We start from the raw sequence: 26,469 nt of genomic DNA, 5'->3' as shown, positions 1-26,469 counted from the left end.
TAATTACTATTAAATCTGTAATCTCCAATACATGATTTAAAGAAGTTAAGATACCAAAAAGTTTCAAACATGCTTTCAAAAGGCCTGCTGAGGCTTGTCTACACTTAAGTTGTCTCCAAAATCCTAACAGGAAAACTATCTGGAATGGTAATGTAAACCCTGTTTAAGCAGTTTGAAATGTTTACTGAAACAGTAATCATTAGCCTTTACAGACTTGCTTCTGGGAGATACATTAAAAAAAAAAAAAAAAAGTGGGACACATACCCAAAAAAAGCATTCCAGCTAATACGGATGAGAACAGCACTAATTTGGATGCAGGCTAGCATTTAAATGGCATCAGTATAGCCACCACAAATGCACTGTATCAGCTGTACTTAAAACAGCTCTAACAAGGTCTAAGTTGTTAACAAGTCAATTAGCTGAAGCAGACTTCTCTAGGTTAAGAATATACATATTACTTAAAACTGAACGACTGAAGAGACTGCTTGCACTCTCCCTTTTCACATACTCCAATATCCCTGTTAACTCTCTTAGCTGCTATAAGCGCAGATGGAGGCATCTAACATCTCATCCTTACCTCAGCACTGACTATTTTGAGGGAGGAGAGACCCACATGCCATCTATTCTAAGGCTTTATCTGCATTTGGAAGTCTTCTGAAGCAACTCTTCTAGAAAACTTCAGATTAGAGGCAGCTTATACCCTTCCTTTATCTTTCATCTGAGCTCTCCTTCTTACTGTTTTTTCCCACTTTTGCTATTTCTCAGAGTTTCAAGTTTAAGTATGACCTTAAAAAAGGAGTGTTTTGAGTGTAATTTTAATGAAGCTTGGGCTTACAATGGCAAGAAATTTAACAGAGTATCCATAAATCTTTTGCCTTTTAATTTCTTATTCTTGAAGGAAGAACAAAGCACCTGCCTGCTTTTGCTATGTCACATAAAGCATTCTCGATCTTGTGGTCACAGATAACATAAAACTTTGTTAGAAACAGTTACCATAATTAGAGCTCTTAATTTTCTCGGGGCATCAATACAAGGTCAGACTTAAGGTAGTCTGTTCTTAATTACCCCAAATTTGTGCACTGCTAACACATGTAACTTAAGTATCCTCTTCCCAACCCTTTTTTTTTTTTTTTTTTTTTTAACTTGCTTCCTAGTCATTTTGTGAAATTTAGGACAGCAGAACTCTAGTACCATTTATCTCTTAAATACTGAGGATAAGCTTAACCCCTGTAAACATTCTGTAGCTTTAAGAGAAGTTAGGAAATTGAAAACTGGACATAGTTTGAAAGCCTTCCTTTTATCTACGGTTCTTTAGATGTCCACGTGATGGGAAATCTGCCTCTATTCTCTCACTGCACCTACCTTGACTCAGGCAGTTTAGACAAAATTAATTCTTGAAGTCCCTTCCAGCACTCAACTTTTTATGCTTCCACTTAAAGAATGGATGTCAACATAGGTAACTGCATCGATGACATGACAAGACCTGAAGTGCCTCCTAAGGCTTTCTTGAGCAAGAAGAACAGAAAATAGTGATGGTGTTTCCATCACTTATTATGGAAAATAAAAAAGGAACAAGAGATGCACTTGAGCTCTCTGTAGCACCTTATAAGTAGAAATACATAGCTCTGCTTACTACTGGAGAAGGTCCAGTACAAACCAGCATGACATCTCTAGCACATCTGAGAACTTCAGAACCGATGAATCAGCATCCCCTTCCAACACACACACATGTGTATATGTGCATGTATAAATATACACATGTATATTCACAAGATGAATGGATGCGTATCTCTGAAGTTGCGTGTGCATATAGATAAAAGAATCCCTGACAGTAACACCAAGATCCTTCATGGACACTTATTCCAGAAATCACTGGATTTAACAAGTTTCTTCAGGTAAGAAAGTTAAATTTAGGAAGGTCTCAGTGTATCAGCTTCCACTCCATGTTTATAAGGTGTTTTTATTCTGCCCTTGCTTAAAGGTAACCAAACAGCCATAATAACTTTTTATTGAATCTCTGTGTTATTTCTGGAGTTATTACTGATACCTTTGTGTGACAGAGCCCACCTCTGCCCAGGCACCACGGCAAGGCAATAAGCAGCCCGTTCAGCTATGGCCCCATCACCTTCCTGAGTAGCCCCTGTCGCTATTTACAGCCCACCAGAGGGTGGCCAGGCAAAACCAAGACCCTCTCGCCCCTCCTCCACCCCTTGTCTGGCAACCAGGCCATTACCCTCTTGCAAGCGGAGAGACCACTCTCAACAAAGCTGCTACGGCCTTATGCCAAGGAGCTCTGCAATACCCACGAGGGCCGTTGCCCCACACGGCAGGGAACAGGCCCTCCCCGCTGCAGCCCGGCCCCGGGGGAGGGAGCTGCCGGCAGCCCCAGCCCGCGGGAGGGCAGGGGACGGGGGGCCGTTCCCTCCAGCCCGCTTCTCCCGAGGACGTGGGGCGGCCGGGACACGACACCCCCCGCCCGCGGCCTGCAATGGACACTGCTCTCAGTGGCCAGGCCGTCCCCGGGGCGGCGCGGCAGATGCAGCCCCTCCCGGGCCAGCAGCCCCCTCCCCGCCGCCCCGAAGGGCTCTGCCCCCTCGCAGCAGGGCGCGGGGTCCCCCGCCTCGGCGGGAGGGGAGCGCCGCGGCCCCTCAAGGCCCGAGCCCCCGGGGCGCCGCGCCGTGCCCCGCCGCGGGCGGGATAGGCCCTCGATTCCCCGGCCTGTCGCTAAGAGCCGCTCGAGGAGAGCGCGGCCTGCAGCGCCCGGCCAGGCCCCGGCCTGAAGTTGCCTCCTTCCCCCACCGCCCCTCCGACCCCGGAGGCGGGGAAGGAGGAAGAGGCACCTGCGCCAAGCGCTGCTGGGGTGGGGGCAGGCGGGCAGCCGAGCCCCGCAGCCCCTCCCCGGCGGGGGGAAGGGGGTGCAGAGCCTTTCCCCGTCCTCGGTGTCGCAGCTGATGTCAAGCCCTCGCCTCCCTCCTACCTGACAGCATCCCCCCACCCCCATGGCTCCCTCAGCCCCGGGCTGGCCACGGGGGGGGACTTGAACCCAAGAAACATCACCACGAAAATAATCCCCCCCCCTCCCCAAACGCGCCCTGCAAGGGGAGGAAGGAGGAACAAAACAAAACCCTACTCCCCTCCCCCAAAAGAAGATGGGGGGGGGGGTGGTCCCAAAGTGACCAGTCCCTAAATTAAACCGACCCGGTTCCCCGCCCGACACCGAGTGGGACTGCAGCCCCCCGGCCAAACTCCTGCCCGCCGCCCGCCCCCCGGCAGCGACCGCTGACCCCCGCCCGTCCAGAGGCACGGCGCTGACAAATGTCACCCGGCGCCCACAATGCACGCCGCGAGTTTGTTTCTCCTCCGTCGTCGACCCCCCAAAAATAAGAAAATCCCCTTTTAAGGGGCAAAACAGGCGAGCCAGCAAATAAAGGGGCACCCCAGCTTCCACCCCCCGCCCTGGAAACACTCTCGTAAAAACTTTGTCCAGGGCTCCCCCCCCCCAATAATAGTAGAATTTAAAACCTGTCAACCATTTTAGATCTCTACTTGGGAAACATTATTCCCGGGCGCCGGTGGGTTTGAGAAATGACTCTGAGCGCCGCCGCAGCTCCCCTCCCCCCGGGCCGCGGGGGAGGCGGCCGAAGAGGAGGAGGAGGAAGATGCTTTCTGGGGAGGGGGTGGCGGGAGGGGGCGAGGGCCGGGGAGCGTTCGCGTTACCTGAGACCAGCCACTGGCCTCCATTGTTGGAGAATTCAATGGCATTGACACAGCCGAAGTGGCCCAGGAGGTCCTTCTTGTAGAGGTTCCTGCAGCCCCGCAGGCGTCTCCGCTGGAAGTCCTGGGTGAGCAGGGGGTCCCCCTCCAAGCCCCGCTGGGACAGGAACCCCACCACCGACCGCATGCTGCCCCCCCGGCCGCCTCTCCTCTTCATGCTGCCGCCTGCGCCGCTCCCCGCCGCTCCTTCCCCCGCCGCCCCTTCCCCCGCCGCCGCCTCCCCTCCCCCGCTTCCCCCCTTGTTATGGTTATGATGATTTTTCTTTAGCCAGCCATGGCAGAGAGGTGTTAGACACTCCGCCGCTTCCTGATCCCGCTGGCTCCTCCCCGCTCCCCTCAGCAGCTGATCCTCAGCTGCAGCCCGCGCCTCCCCGCCGCTGCCGGCCCGGCTCTAACGTCGCGCTGCCGCCGCTTTTTAACTCGCTCCTGTAACGGCGCAGGGGGACGGAGAAATTCGCAACTCCGAGGACCTGCGGGAGGACGTTTCCCGCCGCTGCTGCTCGCGGCCGCCTTGCGCTGCCTGCGGGGCGGCCCGGCCCGGCCCGGCCCGCCTGAGGGGCTTGCCGCCGCCAGCGGCCCCGCGGCCGGCTCGGAGGGGGCGGCGGGCGGGCAGGTGCTGCCGCCGCCAGCGGGCGTCGTCCCCGATTGAGGGGAATGGGAAAGGACCTCTGCGGAGCCACGGCCGGCCCGCCGTGGGGTGCGAGGGGTGCCCCGCGGGGTCCTGCGGACACATCGCCGGAGGGAGGATGAGGAAAAAACCCGCCCCAAGTGCGTGCTGTTGGCAGGGGGGTTTGCCCTCCGTCAGTGGTGAGCGACTTCTGTAGGATTTCCAAATACTATGTCTTTAGAATTTTCTTGATTTTTTTTTCTTTAAGACAGTTTTTATGGGGCTCTCTGAGGTTTTATTGCTTGCTCTCTCCTGCTCCTACCTGAGCAACACTGAAAATAGGAGGGTTGCCCCTTCTCAAGTGAGTAAGTAGACCTGTCTGTAGCCCTGGAAGACTGTTGGAAATACAGATGAATTTTCTTCTCTTACCCTTCAGTATCAACAAAACCCCAAAAGGCAGCCAGCTAAACAGGTAGAACTGATCTGTGTTGTCCTTCACCATTTTACAACACCCTAACCTATGTGTTTGTGGCAAAAAACATCTTTTGTCTTCACAGGACCCTGTCCCTCGTGCAATGCCTGATGCTGTGTAAGACACAGGAGTGTCATTTGAAGAGTAATGGCCATGAGGCGCAGCATGTAGCCCCAGTCCCCCCTCGCAGTGCCTGACCACATGCTCCCTGCGTACAAGGTGAGTGGTCCCAGACCTGCAGCTTGAAACTTTCTGGTCTGTATCTCCCCACAGGTGCAGGTGAACTCGCACCAGTACCTAGGGAAGATACAGTTTTCAGAAAGTGAGCAATTAGCCTGACAGTCCTGGCCTTCTCTGTGTGGAACTGTATCTGCTAGGAATTAGGAGTCTCCAAACTTTAAAACAAGCAAACAAAAAAAAAATCCTTCCTGACATAAACTGTGGTGTGGCAACGCTACCGGGTAGTTAGACTGCTGCCTTGTTCCCATGACAGCTTTTCAGTAGAAATTGAAATTATTTCATTATAGAAAGTCAGTTAAGTGCTTTGGGATTCTTCTTGGCTAAGATTATAGAAAGAACATGAAATCCTATAAAACATGCTTCTTAGTCGACAACACTATAGCCTTACTTTTAACATATAACAAAAGAACATAACAAACTTTTCACTTCTAATCAGAATAAAAAGAATGTAAGAAAATGTTAAAAAAAAAAGTAAGAACATTTCTTACATTTCAGCTTTGTATATAACTTTTTTCCATATGTATTATCAATAAGTATAAATTTCAGAACTTAATTAAAGGTATAATAATAATTTGAGAGGAATATCCAAGCATAGTCTGTTAACTGTTTTCTGTTAGAATGATAATTAACAATGTTAATATTGAAGTGAAAACCAAGAACACTTAACCTCTTCTGCATCTGGGCTATATGAAGATTTTTTTTCTAGTTACAGTTGTTGATGGCCAACTATTGCTATGTAACATGCCTAGCAAGCCTCAGTATAGAGAGGCAAAGACCCTGTCCATCATGATTTGTATTTATTACCTTAGCTTCAAACACAGGTAAATTGCACTGGAATAAATAATATTTTATAGCTCTTTTGCTTGCATGCCATCAAAATCTGTGCTGTTACAATTATATCTGAAACTGTTGCTCACTTCTGAGTTCCCAACATAGGTAAGTGGCATTACATTTTTCTACCTATAGAATCTAAACTGACTCCATCAGTTTGTATTCCATTCTTTCCTCTATAATTTTCATACAGTTCACACCACCATATGATCTGAGAGCCTTCCAGAAATACATTACGGAATCATAGAATCACAGAATCATAGAATGGTTTGGGTTGGAAGGGACCTTAAAGATCATCTAGTTCCAACCCCCCTGCCATGGACAGGGATACCTCAGGCTGCTCAAAGCCCCATCCAACCTGGCCTTGAACACTGTGGCTGTCACTTTCGTCACATCTGGTTCATTTCCTCCTCTTTCCTAAAGTATTGTTCAGGTTGGATATCTTTGGTTTCTGTATTGAAATAAATAGGTGTAGGAGCCTTCCGTTTGAAATGCAAGACAATAAAATCTTCGGTGCTTTTTCTCCATGTTCTGGATCCAGTCTCTAGGAAAGCTGTGTATTTACATAGACAAATAAAAATAAAATTATTTCCTAAACCCCCAGTCCCAGGATTTTCAGGAAAGATTTAACTGAGGTTTTTTAAAATCACATTTGTAAGCAGTCAGAAAGAAGATACCACGTTGTCAGAATTTGAAAGGAAAATAATAGAAGACTGACAACCTTTTCTGCTAAATGCAATATTCTCTCACATGACCATATAGGTTAAAAAAAAAAGTGTTGGCGAGCATTCTTTTTGCTTTCCAATTCCTTTGTTTGAATTAATTTTGAAAAGATATAACACCTAAGGAAATTATCATGACCTATCCTGGTAACATTTTCCTTTGAGAATAACTTGTTGCTGTGTTAATAATGCCAGAGTGCTGTAATCTCTTCAAAACACATACAATATTGGCCTGAGTCATGCTGAAGTAGCATCAGTGAAGCATCTTTTTCTGCTTAATAAGAATGTTCTACAGCTTGAAATGGGGTTGAGGCATGGACAGTACTTAGCCAAACAGATTGAACCTCATCAAGTTACTGTTCTGTTGGGCATGTTAGCTTAGCATGCAGGGTGCTGTACTGAGACTGTTTGAATGTCACAGACATGTGGATTGAGTCTGGCCAGACTCAAAGGACAGAGTAAGTCAGGGTCTGTATGCACTGCTTGAGCAGCTTAATTCTGTAGGATGTTTATAGTCTCCTCCATGCCTCAAAAGCAGCATGAAGTAAAGCACAAAAAAATGTTTTGATTGGAATTTCAACAAGTGGGCAACAGAGAGGAGGAGTCAACTGGAAAGGAAATGGGACATAATGAACAGGGTGGTGCCTTTCTGTAGATGCTCTTGGAAATGAAGATGAGTAAATAGTGTTTGATGCAATACAGAAGAGGGAACTAGCAGAATACTTCAGAGAAGTGATGTGGTCAGAGTAATGATCTATATAAACAATCTTGGGTTGTGGTTTCAGAGTTGCTAATTCCAGGGCTGTGCACAGCCCAGTCTCCCAGCAGTACTAAATTGATCTGGATCATGTATGGCTATGGTGTCACATTGCTCCCACATTAGCTTCTGCCCATGCTACAGAGTTTTTGTTCTGCCTCTGGAAGGACTGACAACACCTGATCTAGTTTTAAGGTCTGCTGGTACAAAATTATCCCTTTAACATTTTTTCTGAACAAATTTGAATTGGCAGAATGAGTTAAATTGTATTAGTGGTTTCCATTTGATGGCTGTGGCGTATTTGATCATTAATAGGAGGCCTAGTGTTAGCTTTACGGTATTGTCAGATCATGGCATTTACAGCAGGTAATGGCTGCATTGGTTTATGCTGGAGGGAGAGGTATTGGGGCAGTCTAGGTATGGAAGCAAGAGACCTAAACAAGAGTCTTAGTTCCACGGATGGATCAAAGGACCTTGTCTTAGAGATGCCATATAGAAGAAGTCTAAAATTTAGATGTACCCTGGGTACTAGGATCTACAAAGAGGTTTCAGTCAGAGCTGACAGTTGTCATACAAGCTTGAGTGGCAGGTAGACTGGTGATGTTATCCACAGATATGCACAAAGAAGATAATAAGAGGTCTTTCAGGGAAGAGACAGAACCATGTCCTAGCTCTGCTGAGCTTTAACTTCCTGCTAGTCATCCACAGAAGAGAGAAAAAGCCTATGATTTGAGTTTGGATAGAGGGAGATAGCTCTGGGGAAAGGCGCAGATCTGTAAATCGTCTGCAGAGAGATGTTAGTTGTATTTGTATTTCAGATGAGATAACTCAGTGATAATGTGGGAGAATAAAAGGAGAAGACCAAGGATACAGCTCTGTGAGAATCTGTCAAAGAACACTTGAAGGCTTACATAGGTAAAAGGAAAAGATTTTAAGTGAAGCATGGTTGATTGTGTCAGGTCAGAGAGGATGAGGCTTAAATACATTTTTTGAGCTCTGTTGAACCTTTGAATGGCTTTGGTTAATCCAGAGTGGAGACGGCAAAGTTTGGACACTGATAGTTAGATGTCTATGGAGTGAGTCTAGAAGTGAAAGAGAGAGCGCAGTTATTAGAGAGGAAAGTGAGGCTGAGTCAAGGCTTTTATTCATTTGTTTATTTATACTTTTTTTTTTTTTGAGGAGAAATAGAAACAAAAGGTGGGTAAACCAAGAAGACTATGTCATATTTTAGCCATATCATTTTTTAAAAATAATTTTGCTTGTGGAATTTATTCCCTCTAGTGGAAAGTAGATGGCTTCTGGGATTTTCTCCCTTTGCTTACTAATTTCACAGACCAGAAAGGTGGGAAGAACAAGCATTGTTCTCTCACACATCTCCCCTTGGGGCTGTTCAGCTAAAGATGTAGCTTTAACATGCAGCTGAGCCAATCTAATGACTTGCCGCCACTGGAAGGTGGCTTTCTTTTTTGTGGCTATGTGTTCTGTCCCTTTCTTTGTGCTGATGCTGCTATTCATTGGACCTGCTTGTCTGCGGTTTTACTGAGTTCATTTGGCTCATGGAAGTGTCCCAATGAGTGCCAAAATCAGCAGAGGCTAGTCAGGAGTGCCTAGCTGGGAGTGGAGTTTTGGGAGATGGGGGGATATCACCTTCTCAGCAGCCATGAACTGTGAGGCCAACTTAGTGTGCCTTCTGGAATTCAACCACTGGGGTAAGTGAAGCAGCTCTTCAAGAAACGGAATTGTGAAATTCCTCTCTATACCTACATAAGCAATGAAAGAGTTGGCGATTAATGAAGAAATATGTTGATGATGATGAATGTTAATACAACTCATCCTCATGGGATCAATCTGGCAGCTCACACCTCTGAGAGCAGTTTTTTCAGATTCTTTGCAAAACCTGCAAACTCTGGCAGATCCCTGCAGTGAGTTACCACTGATTCATCTTTTGGCTTAGGATGTAGTTTCATGGAGATCTGGCTCTATGGTGAGCTAATTCAAGGAGTTAAACCAGAAGAAAACTCTATTTGCTGTGCTAGCTTTCTGCTCGCTTAATTCCTCGAATCAAACTGGCACCAGTGTTTGCAGAAGTGAGGCAGTAGAATCAGGGTAATTCTGGGCAGTCTACCTAGACTTTAGTAAAGCCTTTGACACCGTTTCCCACAGCATTCTCCTGGAGAAACAGGCTGCTCATGGCTTGGACGGGGGTACTCTTCACTGAGTAAAAAAACTGTCTGGGTGGCTGGGCCCAAAGAGTGGTGGTGAATGGAATTAACTCCATTTGGCAGCTGGTCACAAGCGGTGTTCCCCAGGGCTCAGCACTGGGGCCAGTTCTGTTTAATATCTATATCAATGATCTGGACAAGGGAATCGAGTGCACCCTCAGTAAGTTTGCAGACGATGCCAAGTTGGGCAGGAGTGTTGATCCGCTTGAGGGTAGGAAGGCTCTACAGAGGCATCTGGACAGGCTGGATCGATGGGCCGAGGCTCAGCTGTATGAGGTTCAACAAGGTCCAGTGCCGGGTCCTGCACTTGAGTCACAACGACCCCATGCAACGCTACAGGCTTGGGGAAGAGTGGCTGGAAAGCTGCCTGGTGGAAAAGGACCTGGGAGTGTTGGTCGACAGCCGGCTGAATTATGAGCCAGCAGTGTGCCCAGGTGGCCAAGAAGGCCAATAGCATCCTGGCTTGTATCAGAAATAGTGTGGCCAGCAGGAGTAGGGAAGTGATCGTGCCCCTGTACTCAAGCACTGGTGAGGCCACACCTTAAATACTGTGTTCAGTTTTGGGCCCCTTACTACAAGAAGGACATGCAGGTGCTGGAGTGTGTCCAGAGAAGGGCAATGAAGCTGGTGAAGGGTCTAGAGCAGAAGTCTTATGAGGTGCAGCTGAGGGAACTGGGGTTGTTTAGTCTGGAGAAAAGGAGGTTGAGGGGAGACCTTATTGCTCTCTACAACTACCTGAAAGGAGATTGTAGAGAGGTGGGGGTTGAAGGTAAGAAGTGGTAGGATGAGAGGAAATGGCCTCAAGTTGTGCCAGGGGAGGTTTAGATTGGATATTAGGAACAATTTCTTCACCAAAAGTTTTGTGAAGCATTGGAACAGGCTGCCCAGGGAAGTGGTTGAGTCACCATCCTTGGAGGTATTTAAAAGACATGTAGATGTGGTGCTTAGGGACATGGCTTAGTGGTGGACTTGGCAGTGTTAGGTTTATGGTTGGAGTTGATGATCTTAAAGGTCTTTTCCAATCTAAATGATTCTAAGAATGCGTACAGGTAGAAGGGGGAAGCAGAATTGCCTTTTCAACAGGAGCTAAACCTTCTGTCCACCTTGTTGCAGTGTGAAACTCCACCTTTAGGATGTGGCTTCACAGTTGATTGATCTCATTCTGACTTTTTGATGAAAGAAACGGTCCTACTGTCTCCCTGGTATCAGCCCTGTTTGTTAAAACAAACCTTGCTCAGAATGACTTGTTTGAATATGTAGTCATGGGGTTACTAGCATCGACACAAGGAAGATAAATCACACCAGGAGTTGAAATGCTAGATTGGCTTTCTTCTGTAGCTTGGGATGGGGGCCCCAAATGGAGTGTTATTAATGAGCTAGTGGGGACTACACGCAGCTGTCTGCTCATTGTCTGCTAACAGCAATTTAAGTCTTGACTGGAGCCTCTTTCCTTTGATATTCCATGATCATTGATTTTTCCTTTGAACACTGAGTCATTTGCCCTAGTCTTCTCACTGTTAAAAGATGAGCTAATGTGATTATAAAAATAATTTTTTTTCCTGTGATCAGCAGAACAAGTGAAGCCTGGTTTCCTATGGACTTGTCCTGATGTGGCACTGCTGTGTGGATTCTCTTATATATATAAAGCAGTGTCTGCACACGCTTGCCACTTTATGAGTGACAGCTTTATGAGGGTCCATTTCATCAATTTGGCTTTGCATTTCACAGAGTTACCTTTGTACAAATTTAGATGGAATTGGGCAATGGCTTAAACATGCCTTTTTGGCAAGGAAAGGGGGGAAAGAGAGGAGACCGACAGGCAGAAACACCAACAGACAGTGTAATTGCATAAGCCTTCTTTCCTTAGGAAATCGGGCTAAAAATCAGTCTTTTGACAGAGACCTCTGCAGAGATCTCAGATCAGGCTACAGAGACGGAAAGAAAAGTTAATCTTGCTGTTTACCATGTAAGGGCTTCCAGGTACCTGCTGCAACAGATTTCTCATAAGTAAGGCTAAGCCAGCAGTTGGTGTTTACTCACTTGGTTACCTTCTCATCTTCAGCAATGTCCCCATCAGGCTTTGGGAACTTGTTTTTTGCCACAGTGCACTCATGCATCAATTGCTTTCATTTATTTTTAATTTAACCTTTATACTTGAATAAATGGCTATGTAGGTAGTAAGACAAGCTGTTAAAGAGACTTGTCGTTTACAGGACTCTGTTTGTCAGTGATGCCGTGAAAAATAAAGGCTTTAAATGCAGCCAAGGATACAATCCTGTTATTGTAGAAAAGCTAGACTTGTGGGTTTGATTATATAGCAACTTCTCTGTGAGACTTTCAGTGTGTAATAAATGCTGAGGTATTTTACTGTTTTTCTCTCTTGTAGCTTTACACTAAACTCCTATTACCTTAGAAACTAAAATAAACAATTTGTAAAAGGAAAAACTGGCCTATTTCAGATTTCTGGGCGGATGCCAGTTTATTACAAATGGGTCCAGCTACGAACAAACTTTGCAGATTTGTTCAGATTTGGTCACTGTTCTGAGCTCGTCTTGAGCTCTGATAGAGTTCTCTTACAAATGCCTTGGCTACCCCCTAACAGGGCAGCCGGATCCTGGAGCCCAGCCACATCGGCTTCTTGGGTCTTCTTCCAGTCACTTGGGCCTTGAAATAAGTCTGTCGTGTCCCCAGATGTTAACTTTTTTTCCTTGAACTAGTTCACAGCTGGATCAGTCCCTGATTCTCTGACCCTGTCGTTACAGAAATGCTGGTGCTGGAGCAAGGGAGCAGGGAGCGAGCAGTCAATCAGGTTGAACAGGAAATGTGGGACTACCCTTCCACCAATCTACCCTTTATGCTAGATTACAATGACCATGTAAAACAAAGCATTATACATTGGGGGGTGTGAAGGGAGGAGAGAGGGAGGGAGAGAAGGAGGGAGAACATGCCCATCTGACTGTGGGAGCTCAGTTATAGCCAGACCCCTCCAGCTTTTTCTCCTGAGCATGCATGTGATGCACTTTTCTCCTGAGCATGAGTCATGTGATGAGCTTCAGAGCAGCGCTGGCTCCTGCCCGGTGAACCTCCATTTCAACTGGTCAGCTGTGTCTGGTGCATCGGACTGTAGGGGATGGATGGAGAAGCTGTGGCCGGGTGGTGACTGTAAGGGAGATGCAGAGCTTCCCTGTAGAGGAGAATGAACCAGAGACAAGATGTGCGAGTTACTGCAGTGTGTGAGACTGCAGTGCTTTGTAACCCCCAGTGGATAAATACAAAAATGGATAAAAATTTCTTCACTGTAGAGCAAGATCAAGGATCTTTGTAGAAAGACTTACACAGAAGCTGTAACTCTCGGGTATAAAGCATTTATATGTTCAAAATACAGATACAAGTCAATAGAAAACAAACTGTTTAAGCTTTAATGGCCTGGTCATCTTATTTCTAATAGGGAGAGGGCCTTACTTGCTCAGAGAAGTGTTCTTCTGGAAACCAGCTGTGTTCCTTATTTGCTATCAATTAGTTCCTACCTCATTCCCGAGTTAAAAAAAAAGGGGGGCCGGGGGGGAAAGTGAGCATTCACCTACAGACATTAAAAATACTGCTTCTATAGAGATTTTATATGACAGCCTGATGACAGCCATTAGCTGCTTTGTTGCGCCCCTTGGACAATCTGTCTGCTCAATGCCAAGTCTCTGCTAGGGCGATCCTCTTACCCTGATGATTACATTACAAGTGGCAAAGTCAAAACAACATGAAATTTGATGCTGACTGTCAAATTGTCAGAACAATTAAAAGCAGTATTTCCTGTGGTTTCAGTGTCTCCTTCAAATATGCAACTAGCCGGGATTCTAACAGCACAAAAATTGGGAATTGCAAAGGAATTGGAAGGAATTGGCTGCTCAGATCCCTTTCAGGTGCAGTGGAATTTGGGCTGGAAACTTGTTTGCTTTTTGACAATCTTGGCCTCAAGGCTTGATGATGGTATGCCGAACGTGGCAGCTGGCTGTGTAGTCGTTGTCCATGTGCTGTGGTGTCACAGTTCTAATGCTCATATTTGTTCCCCACACGCAAGCTTTGCCGTAATTATTCCTCTGTTAAACTCTTAATCCTTTCCACTCGATTTGTCCCTCTGTTTTCTCCCAGTTTGCCACTTTGGAGATGGCTACGATTTGCCTTTTATTGTCCGGTCTGCCTTTGCTCTTTACCTCCCGTTCTCCCTGCTGCCCCTGTTCCCCAGCCCCGCTTCGCTTCCCCAGCGCTGGGAGCTCTGGCCGCCCCACTGGGTCCTGCTCCTGCCCGAGGAGCGGGCAGGGCAGCTGCTCCCCGCAGGCAACCCCGCTGCCTGCCCCGCAGGACTTCCTTCTGCCCGTCCGCTTCACGGTACTGCCCGGGTGCGGGTGGCTTCCACAGCCCGGCTACAGCTTGCTCATCAAGCCTTCCTAATTGCCAACAGCAAGCCTCTCTTTTCACTTCGAGCGTCTTCTAAAAGGAGCTCGCTTTTCAATATTTTTATTAATATTTGGTACCACAGTATTATTCTTTGAGGTGGTATCCCCCGGTTGAAGGCATCCTAACGCCTGTTCAGGGACTCAGCCGTGGTCACCGTAACCCCGCCAACTCCCGCTGCTCCCGCGCGGAGCTGCGAGCACCGGGCCCGTCCTGGGCCGCCGCCCCGAGCACAGTGCCCGAGCCCCCGGCCGGGTCCTGCCGCCCCGGGAGCGGCGGGACAACCACGGAGGCGCTCCGCGGGTACGACCGGGGGCCCTAAATGACCGAGGCGGCAGCACACGCTTCCCGCGGAGGATCCGGGCACGGCAGCAAGGCCGAGCCAGTACCGAGAGCCCCGCGCCCCGCCTCAGCTGCCCGGCCAGCAGCTGCCGTACAACATGGCGGCGCCCGCCTCCCGCTCGCATTGCCGGGAAAGAGGAAGCGTCCGCCACTCTAAGCCTCCCGGTGTGCGCGGCGACTACCCCGCGGGGGGTTCCTGCTGCCGGAGACAACCGTTCCGCGGAGACGCAGGTAGCGGGCGGGCAGGTGGGCGCCCCGGCGGGACGCCCGTGGGCCGGGTGGCGGCGCGGCAGAGGCCGGCAGGGCAGGGGAGGGGAGGGGAGATGCTGCGCGCGTCCCGCGGGCGGGCCGCGCCGGCAGGTGCCCTGGCTGTGCAGGCCGGTGGGCCCGCGGCCTCCCTGGCCGGGCCCTGGGCGCCTCCCGCCTGCTCGCTCCCCGCGGGGGCGGCACCCGGGCCTCTTCCCGGTAAAGCCCCGGCCAAGCCTAAAACGGGCAGCGCCTTCGCCCTGGTACTATGGGGAGCTGCGGCCCGCCTCAACCTGCCCCCGTCCCGCCGGGCCTGTGGGGCGGCGCAGAGGAGCGCGCTCTGCGCTCTCCGGGGGCCTGCGGCGGCCCCGGGTCCCCGGCCGGCCCCCGCGCGTCGCCCTCGGCCCGCGGCGCGCCGCTGCCCCCGGGGCGGCTGCCGGCCGCGCGCCTTCCCCATGGCGGGCGGCCCCACCGTGGCGGGCGGCCCCACCATGGCGGGCGGCCTGGGCCTCCTCGGCCCGGCGGGCATCCCCGCGCACCGCGCTGGGGCTGAGCAGGGGGCGGTGGGTCTCATCCTGCCGGGGCGGGATGGGGGGATCCGCAGAAGCGGGGTCACAGGGCCGCGGTCTGCACCTGCATCCCCCGGTTCCCAAAGAGGTAGCAGCCGTTGGAGCGCGGGGAAAGGCCCTAGGTGCGGGTGGCCCTCATTGCTGTCAGTGTCCTCGCTCAGTTTGAGAAGTGAGAGTACATTACCTGTCCCTTCACGAGCGTTCAGGCAGGCGTCTGTGCCCCTGCTCTGAATGCTGTTAGCGGTTGCGCAGGGCTGTAGTAGCACTGACACCGCAGCTTCTGCTTGTGTCGAAGAGCGCTTAAGGGCAGACCTTTAAAAATAACGCAGTAGGTTGGGGAGATGGGGATGCAGGGGCAGGACTGAGTTCAGTTTACTGAAGGGGAGCTAAGCTTTTGTATGATGGAGGGAAAGCTATGTTGTAAATATATGCTGCTTCTTTAGGGCTTTTCAATGCCTGAAGAGACGTTTGACCTTAGTACAGATGTGAATGTAATGGACAATGCCTATTATTTACTAATGCATGAATGGGCATGCTTATTCTGCACTAATTTCATCTTGTCCTTGTTTAGGTTGATCTGGTTCCAAACTGAGCTAAAAGATGTTGATAATAGCTCCAACTAGTTTATTTTTGGAATATCAGAGTTTGTGGAAGCATCCAGTTGCACCAGTATAAATCAAGGGATTCCCTTTCAGGTTTTGGTAGTGTGATCGACGGCAGCGTTCAGTCTTCTGTAACTGCCCAATCCACCACTGCAGCAGTCTGTCCCCTGACCCCTAGTCTATCAAAAGTGGGACCCAGTCCTTTTTCTGTCAGGATCGCAAGTTGTGGCTAGAACCTTGTTATGATGGGTGTATTTAATACCTCTAAGCACATTTCATTAAGTTGTCTTTAATTTCCATCTCTCTCATTTTTCTTTGCAGGCCATGATAAAATCCTACAATGCCGTTTTGAGTGGGTGAAGTGAAGGGGGGAAAAGGGGGATAAAAAAATGCCCAAGCAAACAGCAGTGACAATTACTTTGGCAACCCTGCTGGGTATTGCAGTGGGGGGCCTGGTTTTGTGGAAAGCAACCCAGCGTCGGAAAGGAAAAGCATGCTGTAGTAGTCAGCGAGAGGAAGCAGTTATACACTCAGGAGATGAGAAACTGATTAAGGCAGAGGATAAGGAGGTGCTTTCCTTCTTCAGATCTCCCACCTTTTCCTGGGTAGAGAGGACCCTTGGTGCAGACATAGTGATAGTTTCAGAGCAGGAGGAATGGGATTGTGTTGAACCTTTGCTGAAGAAGGAGCTGGAGAAGTGGCCAGTGCTTGGAATTGATTGTGAGTGGGTGAGTGATCAAGAAGTGCCTCTCCTTTAGATTGCAAATTGCAATGGGAAATCATGGAGGGTGGAGTGATTCCTTTGCTTAAATGGATACAACAGGACTGACTATTGAAACTGCCTGTGTGATTATCTGTCATGACAGCAGTGAAGGAGCTGCTAATTTTGATTGTTCTCACGTTGAAGTGTGCTGACCGTAAGTTTTTAATTCACTAGTTGTATTCGTTTACTGAACTCCTGTGATAAATCAACTATACTAAACATAGTACATAATTGTATGGCTAAATATAACATTATGTGTTTTGTATAATATCTCTTTAAAGGTGATTTACTAGAAGTAGCTTGGGTTTACACTATTTTAAATCCAGCTACATACTTAAGAAACAATTTATTAAGAATAATAAATCCAAAAAGGAGGATAATACTGATATGTAGATATAACTCACTGGGACTGCCAGAAAGCACAGTTCCTCTCCTGCTTGTACATTTGCCCATGTGAACTCTCCAAACAGGCTTTGAGTCATTTATAAAGCCTGGCTTTGCCGTTATTTTGGCTGGAAATCTATTCACCCCACAATCATTAGTATAAGCCACAGTTAAACAATGTGTTTGCCATAAACATTTATGTAGTGGGTGGCTTTGTGCTGATGCGGATTAAGAAATGTGTCTGATTTTTCCGCCAGCTTAGCTATGAGAGGGAAGGGTGAAAGGAGGAAAGTTTCTGTTGTAGGAGTATGGCAGGAAGTAGCTTGGGGACAGTAATACCAGTAATACTGTGAAACAGATTACATAATTTGCAGTAAAATTTTAGAGACATGTAACAATACTTGGCTGAATAAACAGATAGGTATTTCCTGTCTTCAGTGGCCTCTTTTGCCATTTGTTGCAGCTCCAGTATTGCTAATAATACTGTAACCCAGACTCTGATTTTTGTCTTTATTTCAGGTATCTGTGGAGGGAAAAGCAAATCCTGTATCCCTCCTACAGATGGCTTCTTCCAGTGGCCTCTGCATTCTTGTTCGGTTGCCCAGGCTTGTTGTCAGTGGACAGACTATCCCAAAGACCCTGTTGGACATCATGGCAGATAGTGCTGTGTTGAAAGTTGGGGTAGGATGCTGGGAAGATGCTTGCAAGTTACTTCATGATTATGGTCTTCCAGTCAAAGGGAGCATGGATCTCCGGTATTTAGCCATGAGACAGCGGTGAGTGTCTGAAGACAGAGGCAGCTCTGAGGCATCATTTGAGTTGGAAATACTTTAAAAGTAATTTGCGTATGCTGAATGATACCAGGCAGGTAGGTCTGGAGTTCTCAGGGTGGTTTTAGAGCATGGGCATTGACAGCTGCAGCCCAAGAACATGTCATGCTTCTGTTCTATGGTCTTAATGGAAGTGAAATCTTCATAAAGATTTCATAAGCTATTTGTGTCTGTTAGTCTTCTCATGCAATACCCATATGGACTTTTTAAAGTATCATACTTCAGCTTGCAAGAAGTCCAGGCACAGTGATGTAAGGCAGTGAGAATGATCACCATGTCAACAGATGTTTGAATACGTGGTCTAGAAGCATGGTGTAAACGTGCCAGGGGCACCTAAGTGGAACTGTTGAATTACAGGATTTCTTGAAAAATGACTAAAATACACCATCTCTAATTTTCTCTTCTAATAACAATGCTTCCATTAAAAGGTTACAATTATGATGCCATTTTCTCATCATTCATTCTTCCTAAAATTAAATGTTTTACTTGGGAATATTCTTCATGTAGAGTATATGTATGCCTGGGTGTGTTGTTAGTGATCTGGGGCATGGATTTGCTGACCTGACAGTGCCTTTTTATCAATGAGGATGGACTAATTGTCTCTAGTAGCCAGGATTCCTGAGTCATTCCTGGCTCTCATGCTCCTCATGAATCCCTGCAGCTGGTGGTCCATCATTCTGTGATAGACCTCTTTAGTTCAGAAGTGGGTAGTTCAGAGCCAAACACTTCAGCCTTAAATGTTACCAACTCCCAGCCATGCCTGTTTTGCATATTGCAGGCACTAGATAATTACTAAATCTTGAAAGGATGTTTTAGCAGAGGGGAGGGAGAGGGCCTGTGAAGCTGACAGGCAGCTGTGTGCTGTTTGAGTGGGAGTCATGCATCATGTACATTGTGTTCTGGCAGGTTCAGGGTGTGTGAGGCCATGCAAATTTGCATGGGTATATAGTTTTGGTTTTAATATGTTTGTTTCACTTTCTTTGTTAAACTGAAGGAAGGATCTACTTCACAACTGCCTTAGCCTTAAGTCTTTAGCTGAAAAAGTCCTGAACTGCCCGCTTGACAAGTCTCCTCATGTGCGTTGCAGCAACTGGGAGGCAGAAGAACTGACACAAGATCAGGTGTGTCTTCCACTTCAACTTAGCGTTTTGGGAGGAAAAGCAACCTTCTTAGTAGAGAAGAGACATTACAATAGGGAGATCTGATCTTTCTTCGAGTTTTGCCTCAAAACCTTGTGTGTGACTGTGGTCTGAAGTTAATTTCAGACTCTGTGCCCGCGTTTTGCTTCTTTTCCGTGAAGATAATTTTCTGTTGCTCTCCTTGGATTCTTCACCCTTGTTTTCCTTTAATCCTGAAAGGTTTATAAGGCAAGATCCCTTGAAGTGTTTGTGCACCCCAAACCTCACCTTTTTATTATTTTCTTTCCTCCAATCTATAGCAGTCAGTGCAATATAAGAGAGAGACCCTGTAAACCTTGTTCCTCACCATCTTTAGACCATTATGATTTCCCCGATTGCTCACTTTCTTTACAGTCGTGCTGCAGATGTCTACAAAATCAGTGACCAGTAGAGGGAGTGACAGGATAAATAACCACACTGAAGGTTCATAGACAGTGTATCAAAGGGGAGCTTTTTTTTTAGTTAGGGAGGGCTTTGGTGAGGCAGGAGGGTGTTTGAGGCCTGGCTGAACTGAATTTTTTTCAGGCCCTTGTGATTCCTGGGGGCACCCATGAGTATTTCAAGTCTGACTGATCCTAAAAATGTGGGGTGTGGTGATGTTATGAAAGTGTCACTCAAATGCCAGAACTTTGTGTGAACTTCAAAAGGAAATAAATCCAGCTTCTGGCTTTACTGTACGAAGTGTTAAAGACTGATAATGTTTGGGCGTGTTTGCTGTTTGTTAGTATCTCGATGTCTATGCTTTTCTGCAGGTTCTTTATGCTGCTAGGGATGCCCAGGTCTCAGTAGCTCTGTTCCTCCATTTGCTGGGATTTGCCAGCCTCCCTGCTACATCTGAAGGTGAAAACTCTGTTGCTGCTTGGGAAAAAGCACTGGGTAAATGCCGGGGCTTGGTGGATATCCCATTTAGAGGAAGAAGGAGTGGCAGCACAGGAGAGGAGAAGAGTGGAGAGGGACGCTCCCCTCAGAAAACAAAGAATCGGAAATCTTCAGTGAATGGCCAGGCCTCTGGCAGTCACCAAGTAAGAGATCCTCGGAGGCAGAAGCGAAAGCCTCTGGGTGTGGGATATTCTGCAAGGTAAGTCTATAAGCACGTTTTACTCCTTGCGTCGCAGATGGAAAACTTTGAATGATGCCTCATGCTCTACTCATTAAACAAAGTGGATAATATGAGCTAGGAAAGGAAATGCAGGACCTTACAGTCATGGGAGCCAGATCCTCTTTCTGTTTTCCCCATTTCCCTCTAGTGGTATTGAAAGTGGGGGCAGTACTTGGATCTGTACTAGGTCATGAGCAGGTTGAGGGGTTGTCTTCAGCTTTTGTCCTTCCTTCTCCTATGGAGGCATTAGCTAGAGAGCAGAGTCCCAGCAGGAGGCGGTTGGCTGCCCGGGTGGCATTTACTGCCCAAATAGCTGTGCCCTGTCTCCTCCAGGGAGGAGGTGGCAACTGCATAGAGCTTGTCCTATGAGCAGGATCTGCCTCATGGACTGCTGTTTGTACTGTGCTGCCCCAGGTCACTGTGGTCACAGAGATGTCAGGGTACTGAGCAGAGCTGAAAGCTAAGGTTAGGAGGGGTGAGAGAGATTATGTGAGGTGCCAGAGGGCTCAGGAAGGAACAGTCTGTGGCAGCATCAAAGCACTGCACTTCTGGGTGGGCCGGGGAGAGAGAAGAGGGAATGGTACTACTTTGGCCTTGCAGGGGCAGCTGTTGCTGGATTCAGGATCCCCATCCCACAGGCGATTTTTGTGGACCAAATCCTGAATTCTTACAGCCTTTTGCTAATGAAAGTTCAGTTGTTTTTAGATTAAAACAAGTTGGAGAAGTCTCTTTAAGCTCAGTGCAGTGGAAGACATGGAGAGCTAATATGTTTGGTTTTGTTCGGGTACAATCTGATAAAATGAATCACATGGGTGTAGGAACTAAAATTGTCTGTAATTACCATTTTGAAAGAAAACCAGTCGTTTTAGTATTTGTTTTCTCCATTTCAAGTTTATTGGATTGGCAATGAAGACCTTTTAATGCAATCAATAATAGTGATTTCATTAGCAGTCATTAACAGTATTGTGTTGGACACAGCAAGTCCCTTCAGATTTTTTTTTTTTCAGTTGGAGCCCGTGTCATACAAAACAGAAGGACTGCACCTCATGGGAGGGTTAAAATTTAAACAAAATTGCATTCCAAGCTAAATTGAGATCTCCCTGTGTGTGTGTGTTTGTTTGTTTATTGTTTTTAACCATGCTTGACTTCATGAGAGATCTGTAGATTCCCTGTTTTTTTACAGTATCTCCAGCAGTCTGGCTTTGGTCTGTAATGAGACTGGATGTGATTTCAAAAGTCCATTTCCACTCTTCCTTTCTTTAAGCCTGTTTAGTTTTAGTGTTTATTCATTTAGAGTTGGGAAGTACTCAAATTATCATGGTGATTGAGCTGAACTGCTGATGCTCAGTGGAAGGAGACCTCCTGTATCTTTATTGTTTTGTTGGGTTTTTTTCCCCCATGGACCTCTGAAGAAATCCTTTTGTCAGATTACATAGCCTGTGAATCAACCTTTTTAGCTAGTAGAGCTCTGTTGAGTACTTATTTATACGATCTTGCTGGAAAGAACGGAAACTTCTCCACAGGGTATTGTGACATGTCTGTATCCCTGGCCAGTTCCTCCCAGGTGCTCCCTGAGCCCAGCCTGCTCTGCTCTTCAGTTTTGTTTGAAGGAGGTTGGCAGACTAAGGAAATGTTTTCTGCAAAACGGAGCCCTTCCACGCACTGCCACAAACCACCAGAGACCACTCGAGCAGGACTTTTCGCCACTGACTGAGGTTAGGTGCCTGTGTTTCAGAGGGTCTCAGCTCAGCTTCATTGTTCCCATGGACTCATGTGTTCGGGTTCCCAGTGCTCCAAGAGTTTTTTTTGTAGTATTTCTCTTGGATGAATGAAGTAATTGCTGTTCACACCGTTTTAGAAAAGTCATCTCAATAAAACATATTAAAATACAGGCTTAGGCAGCTGATCCTTGAACTTGCCTTGCCTGTAAATTGACACTGTCTTTTAGCTTTACTCTTAGCTCATTGTCCTTCTTGACTTCATTTCTCTTTTGTTTTCTAATGTAATTTTTTTTTTTAAATGCTGTCATCATTGATGGCATCTCTTGAAAACTGGGATTCAGAGTTACAATTCTGTTGGCAGCAGGAGAGCAAAGATACCTTTCAGTCAGTTGGTGAACCCCAGGTAAGTTTTTAGATGTTCTGCTTCCCTTAGCAGCAGCCTGTGCAGTGCTTAGCAGCCTTAAGTGTGTGTTTAGGGGCACTCGTGTGATTTGGAGGAGGCTGCATGAATTGCAGTGTGGAATTCATGGCTACAGAGAGCTCTGGTTTTTTGGCATGCTATTATAGTTGCTGTAATGCTGCCCTCGTTTCACAGAAAATCTCCACTGTATGACAACTGCTTCCTGCATGCACCAGATGGACAGCCCCTGTGCACTTGTGATCGCAAGAAGGCCCAGTGGTATCTGGACAAGGGGATTGGAGGTGAGCATACCAATTTTCCTGTTGGTATTTGAAATACAGAGCTTTTCAGGTTTTTTGCCTTGTTTCTTAGATAACTGGGCATGAATTTTTTGTATCCTTTCTTACTGGAAATACTGTTGAGGATTCACTAGGATGAATCCTATGTTTTATCATTGTTTTTTTAGCTTTTAAATACAAATTTGTCTTGAATATTCTCTATTTGCCTTTACCCTTTCAGAGCTAGTTAGCACAGAACCATTTGTTGTGAAGCTGCGGTTTGAGCCTTCAGGACGTCCTGAGTCTCAAGTTGATTATTATCTGACAGTCAAAGAGAACCTGTGTGTTGTATGTGGCAAGCGAGAGTCCTATATCCGGTGAGTTTAGTGGGATAGGAGAAAAATGGATCTTTTAAAACAGGACTGAGGTCTGCATCTAGTTTGTCATCTAGAAACTTGGTCGGTGGCCTGAAACATGCTTATGCACATCCTGGATGGGCTATCACTATTTGAATGCTCTGTAGTCGTATGTGTCTGGGTAAGTTTGACACTGAACAGGCCAACCTTCCCTCTTCTTCCACAGGCAGGAGGTATCAGTCCTTGGAGAGAACAAAGTGTATGGAACATGTACGTGCTGCAGTTTGAGTGACAGGGGGCAGCAGTATGCCAACACACACTGTTCTGATGGCATCCCCTTCTGAAAATAGCTGTACTATTCCTTCCACTACTTAATCCTTGTATTTTTGAAAGGTTTAGGTGAGCCTGAAGCCCATGAGATCACAAAGGGTGAGATTTTTGTCTTTGCAGCTGCTGCTGTTTAGCTGAGAGGTATGCTTCTCATAGTGCATTGCTTTACAGTATGAATCACTTTTTTTTTTTTTTTTTTAATTGAAAGCAATGAATTTTTGGAGGGGGAAAAGAAAGGGAAATGCAGAAAACCTGTGGAGAGAAGTACAGATAAAAAGAAGTTGCAGAACCTATTGCTGCACTGAGGGTCCTGAACCTGGTGATCTTTGTTTTCCTGGACTTTTAGTATTAGTTGACCCCTTGTGGGCCAGGAAGAGGAGGAACTGGGGAGTAGCAGCTCCAGGAAAATGTAATGAGCTGGCTGGTTTGTCTTCTCCAGGAAGAACATTGTTCCTCACGAATACCGAAGACACTTTCCCATCCAGATGAAGGACCACAACTCCCATGACGTGCTCCTGCTCTGCACGTCCTGCCATGCCATCTCCAATTACTATGACAACCATCTCAAGCAGCAGCTGGCTGAAGAGTTTGATGCCCCTATTGGCTCCGAGGAAGGTGTTCGTTTGCTGGAGGACCCTCTGCGCAGGCAAGTGCGCTCGGGGGCCCGAGCCCTGCTGAATGCAGACAGCCTGCCTGACCCCCGAAGGGCAGAACTTCTGCAAAGCATCAAGGACTTTTTTAACACAGAGGTAGTCACCCCAGAGATGCTCCAGGAAGCAGCTGGTCTGGAAACCAGGTATAGCCCATCAGTAGATGTAACATTTTAGTCATTTATGTTGACACGTAAGTTCAACAAAAAGTTGTCTACACACAGAGCCTTGGGTAAATATTACTGCAGCAAAATAAAAGAAAATCCAGCAGGATTTGCAGAGCTGAAGATCACGCATGCTGACTTCCCCCACTCCCCACCAGCTTTTTAATGAAAATAAGACAAAACCCATTGCTGGTCTCCTTGGGATATTGATGTATCTTCCCTAAAATAATGGTGTCAAGTTAAGGAGTGTCTGAATTTGAGACTACTAGGAGTTGATCTGCACAGGAAAAACGAGCCTCTAAAAGCATAACTTTATCATTTGTATAAGCCTGCAGAGTCTGGGTTAATAGTACTTTGATATATTTAACTAGAAAGCAAGGATAGGAAGAAGATAACTATCTGCGCTGTAGCCTAAGGCTCTAAGCAGACAAGCGCACTCTGTGTTTCTTACTGTGTTTTTGGTTTTGTTCACCCCCTTCTCCCCTCAACCCAGCAGTCGTCTGTGAACTGCAGCTCTTGTTTCTTCCCCTCTCTCCCTTTCTTTTCCATCAATCTCCTTCCATTCTTGCTCTCCATCTTCCCCTCCACTATTTTATACTTCTTTTGAAGGACAGACCAGGGAGGGAGACTGAAAGACAGTCATATCAGAAGTCTCCTCTCTTCCTCTTTCTCAAAGCCTTCCCAAATATCTTTTCTTAACGAGTATCTGGTCCATGCATGAAGTCAGTATTTTTTCCTTGTTACGCTCACTGTTGTTTGTAATGTGCCAGTGTTATCAGTCAGAACCTATCCAGGCAGGGAATATTAGTGGCAGGATCAGGGGTCTGGAGCGTCCTATGGTTCTTGCCTTGAGAAATTTGCAGTCTGTCTCCTGAGGAGCTTTTAATGGACCTTGAGAGCTTTGTTTAGTATTGCTATAAAAGAACACTTTCCTCAGTTCAAAGAAACCAGCTTCCCAGTGTAACTGTGTTCCAGAAAGCAGTCTGGCATTGAAGCAAAGCTTAAAACTCTCCCTCCTGGTTAGCTTACCATGTGTCTGTAATTAAACTCCGCAGCTGAAAGTATCTTCAGTGTCTTGCTGTTCATTGTAGACAGGTCTAGAGTCTGACACTGGGCTTGTGTGAAAATAAACTCTGCTTGTGTCCTGGCAGGATCTGCAATGAGAGCTACATGCCACATGGACTGAAGGTGGTGCAGTGTTTTGCTAAAGGAGGCCTGCGCTCCCTTATGCAGTTGGAGAGACGCTGGCGGCAGCATTTCTTGGACAGCATGCAGCCCAAGCACCTCCCAGAGCAATGGTCAGTGGACCATAACCACATGAAGCTGATCCGAAAGTATGGGGAGGATCTTCAGATCGAGCTGTCGTGAGACTAACTTCCTGGACTCTAGATAGTGTCTAATGGACATATGTAACTGAAGGTGGAAGGACTGTTTTTATTTCTATGTCTCCACTAACATCTGGGCCTGGCTTTGCAAACAGGCAGCAGTGGATCTGCCAGATTTGGCATTTTATAGAGTTAAATCCGTTGACTTGAATTTTCAGGTGGTTTGGAATTTTTAATCCTGGTCTGTCACTGACTAGTTCAGTGCAAGAGTGATATGCTAAGGGAACTTGTTTTCTCAAAGTGACTGTGGAGAGTTATTTTCTACCCCCTAGAATGGCTGATGCCTCCAGACCATCTCTCTTAACGCAGAGCACAATGTATGAACATTTCCAGGTTTTCCAACAGATACATCTGTGCCCTTAGCTGCACCTTGAGAGTCTCCTGATAAAAGTCTTTGCTTTCAATGCAGTTGTACTCATATGAGTTCTTCTCAGAGAAGACTCCCTGCCAGAGAGAGATTCCTTGTTTGGAAGTGGCAAAGAAACCTTACCTTTGTTTGCAGATTCTGAGCTGTATCAGCATTGCATATAGGCCTCAGTGAGTTCCCTGGTGGCAGGTGCCTGATGAGAAGTGACTCTCTGACTCTGGTGGTATGGAAGCACCATGTCAAGTCTTTTCTTAAACAGCTTCCAGCAACACACAGCCTATAAAAACTGTTATTTCCTACTTCCACTTGTTTGTCATGAATAGTTCTTGGTGGGTACCTTTTCATATCAGACTGAAATGGGGTCAGGTGTCTTAAAAAGGATGAGAGGAAATTTAAAGACCAGCATCTTTTAGGAGGTCAGACCATGTGTGGCAGAAAACTGGAAAATCTGGTGTTCTGTTCCTGGATTTCACGTGTGTGGTGGTGAGCAGGTTGTACTCTCTCCATGCCTGTTTCCCTGTCTCTAAGATGGCACTAATAATACTTACCTATCTCACAAGGGTGTTGTGAGGCTTAGTTAATTCATGTTTTTGTAAAATGCTTTGAAAATATAAGCTAGTGTGTGCTAATTATTACTGTTGTTTTTTAAAATGTGCTACTGTCTGACTTTCTTAAATATTGATGGTTTTTGCCTGGTGCTAGACCTTAGTTAAATATAACTTTTTAAAAATACA

General features: G+C 46.8%; 2 protein-coding genes across 16 annotated transcripts in view; one reads left to right on the top strand and one right to left on the bottom strand.

Annotated features, from left to right (window-relative positions):
- The window catches only part of DCAF5 (DDB1 and CUL4 associated factor 5), a 76,315-nt gene extending 72,369 nt beyond the window's left edge, over positions 1 to 3,946 (bottom strand). The window contains exon 1 of one of the 2 annotated variants that reach the window (XM_072866102.1): positions 3,718 to 3,946. In XM_072866102.1, coding sequence (XP_072722203.1) covers positions 3,718 to 3,931 — 214 coding nt within the window. In that variant the 5' untranslated portion in view covers positions 3,932 to 3,946. Of the gene's footprint in view, positions 1 to 3,530; positions 3,552 to 3,717 lie in introns of those variants that run through there. The other variant, XM_072866104.1, reaches the window with a different exon arrangement.
- EXD2 (exonuclease 3'-5' domain containing 2) lies at positions 3,707 to 26,469 on the top strand. Of its 14 annotated transcripts, none has more exons than XM_072866110.1 (10): positions 3,707 to 3,842; positions 4,939 to 5,072; positions 16,152 to 16,558; positions 17,497 to 17,753; positions 18,802 to 18,928; positions 19,738 to 20,063; positions 22,401 to 22,507; positions 22,725 to 22,860; positions 23,609 to 23,965; positions 25,135 to 26,469. In XM_072866110.1, exons 3-10 carry the CDS (start codon positions 16,220 to 16,222, stop codon positions 25,349 to 25,351), a joined length of 1,866 nt encoding a protein of 621 aa, XP_072722211.1. In that variant the 5' UTR covers positions 3,707 to 3,842; positions 4,939 to 5,072; positions 16,152 to 16,219; the 3' UTR covers positions 25,352 to 26,469. The 14 variants fall into 14 exon arrangements, with proteins under 14 accessions (XP_072722211.1, XP_072722207.1, XP_072722216.1 ...); XM_072866106.1 differs by lacking the exon at positions 3,707 to 3,842 and adding an exon at positions 4,122 to 4,581; XM_072866115.1 differs by lacking the exon at positions 3,707 to 3,842 and adding an exon at positions 4,125 to 4,581 and having other exon boundaries at positions 16,417 to 16,558.

Source organism: Ciconia boyciana, chromosome 6, assembly GCF_034638445.1.
Source record: "Ciconia boyciana chromosome 6, ASM3463844v1, whole genome shotgun sequence".
Classification (NCBI taxonomy): Eukaryota; Metazoa; Chordata; class Aves; order Ciconiiformes; family Ciconiidae; genus Ciconia; species Ciconia boyciana.
The sequence above is the reverse complement of the archived record's forward strand: the minus strand, read 5'-3'. Positions and strand labels throughout refer to the sequence as shown.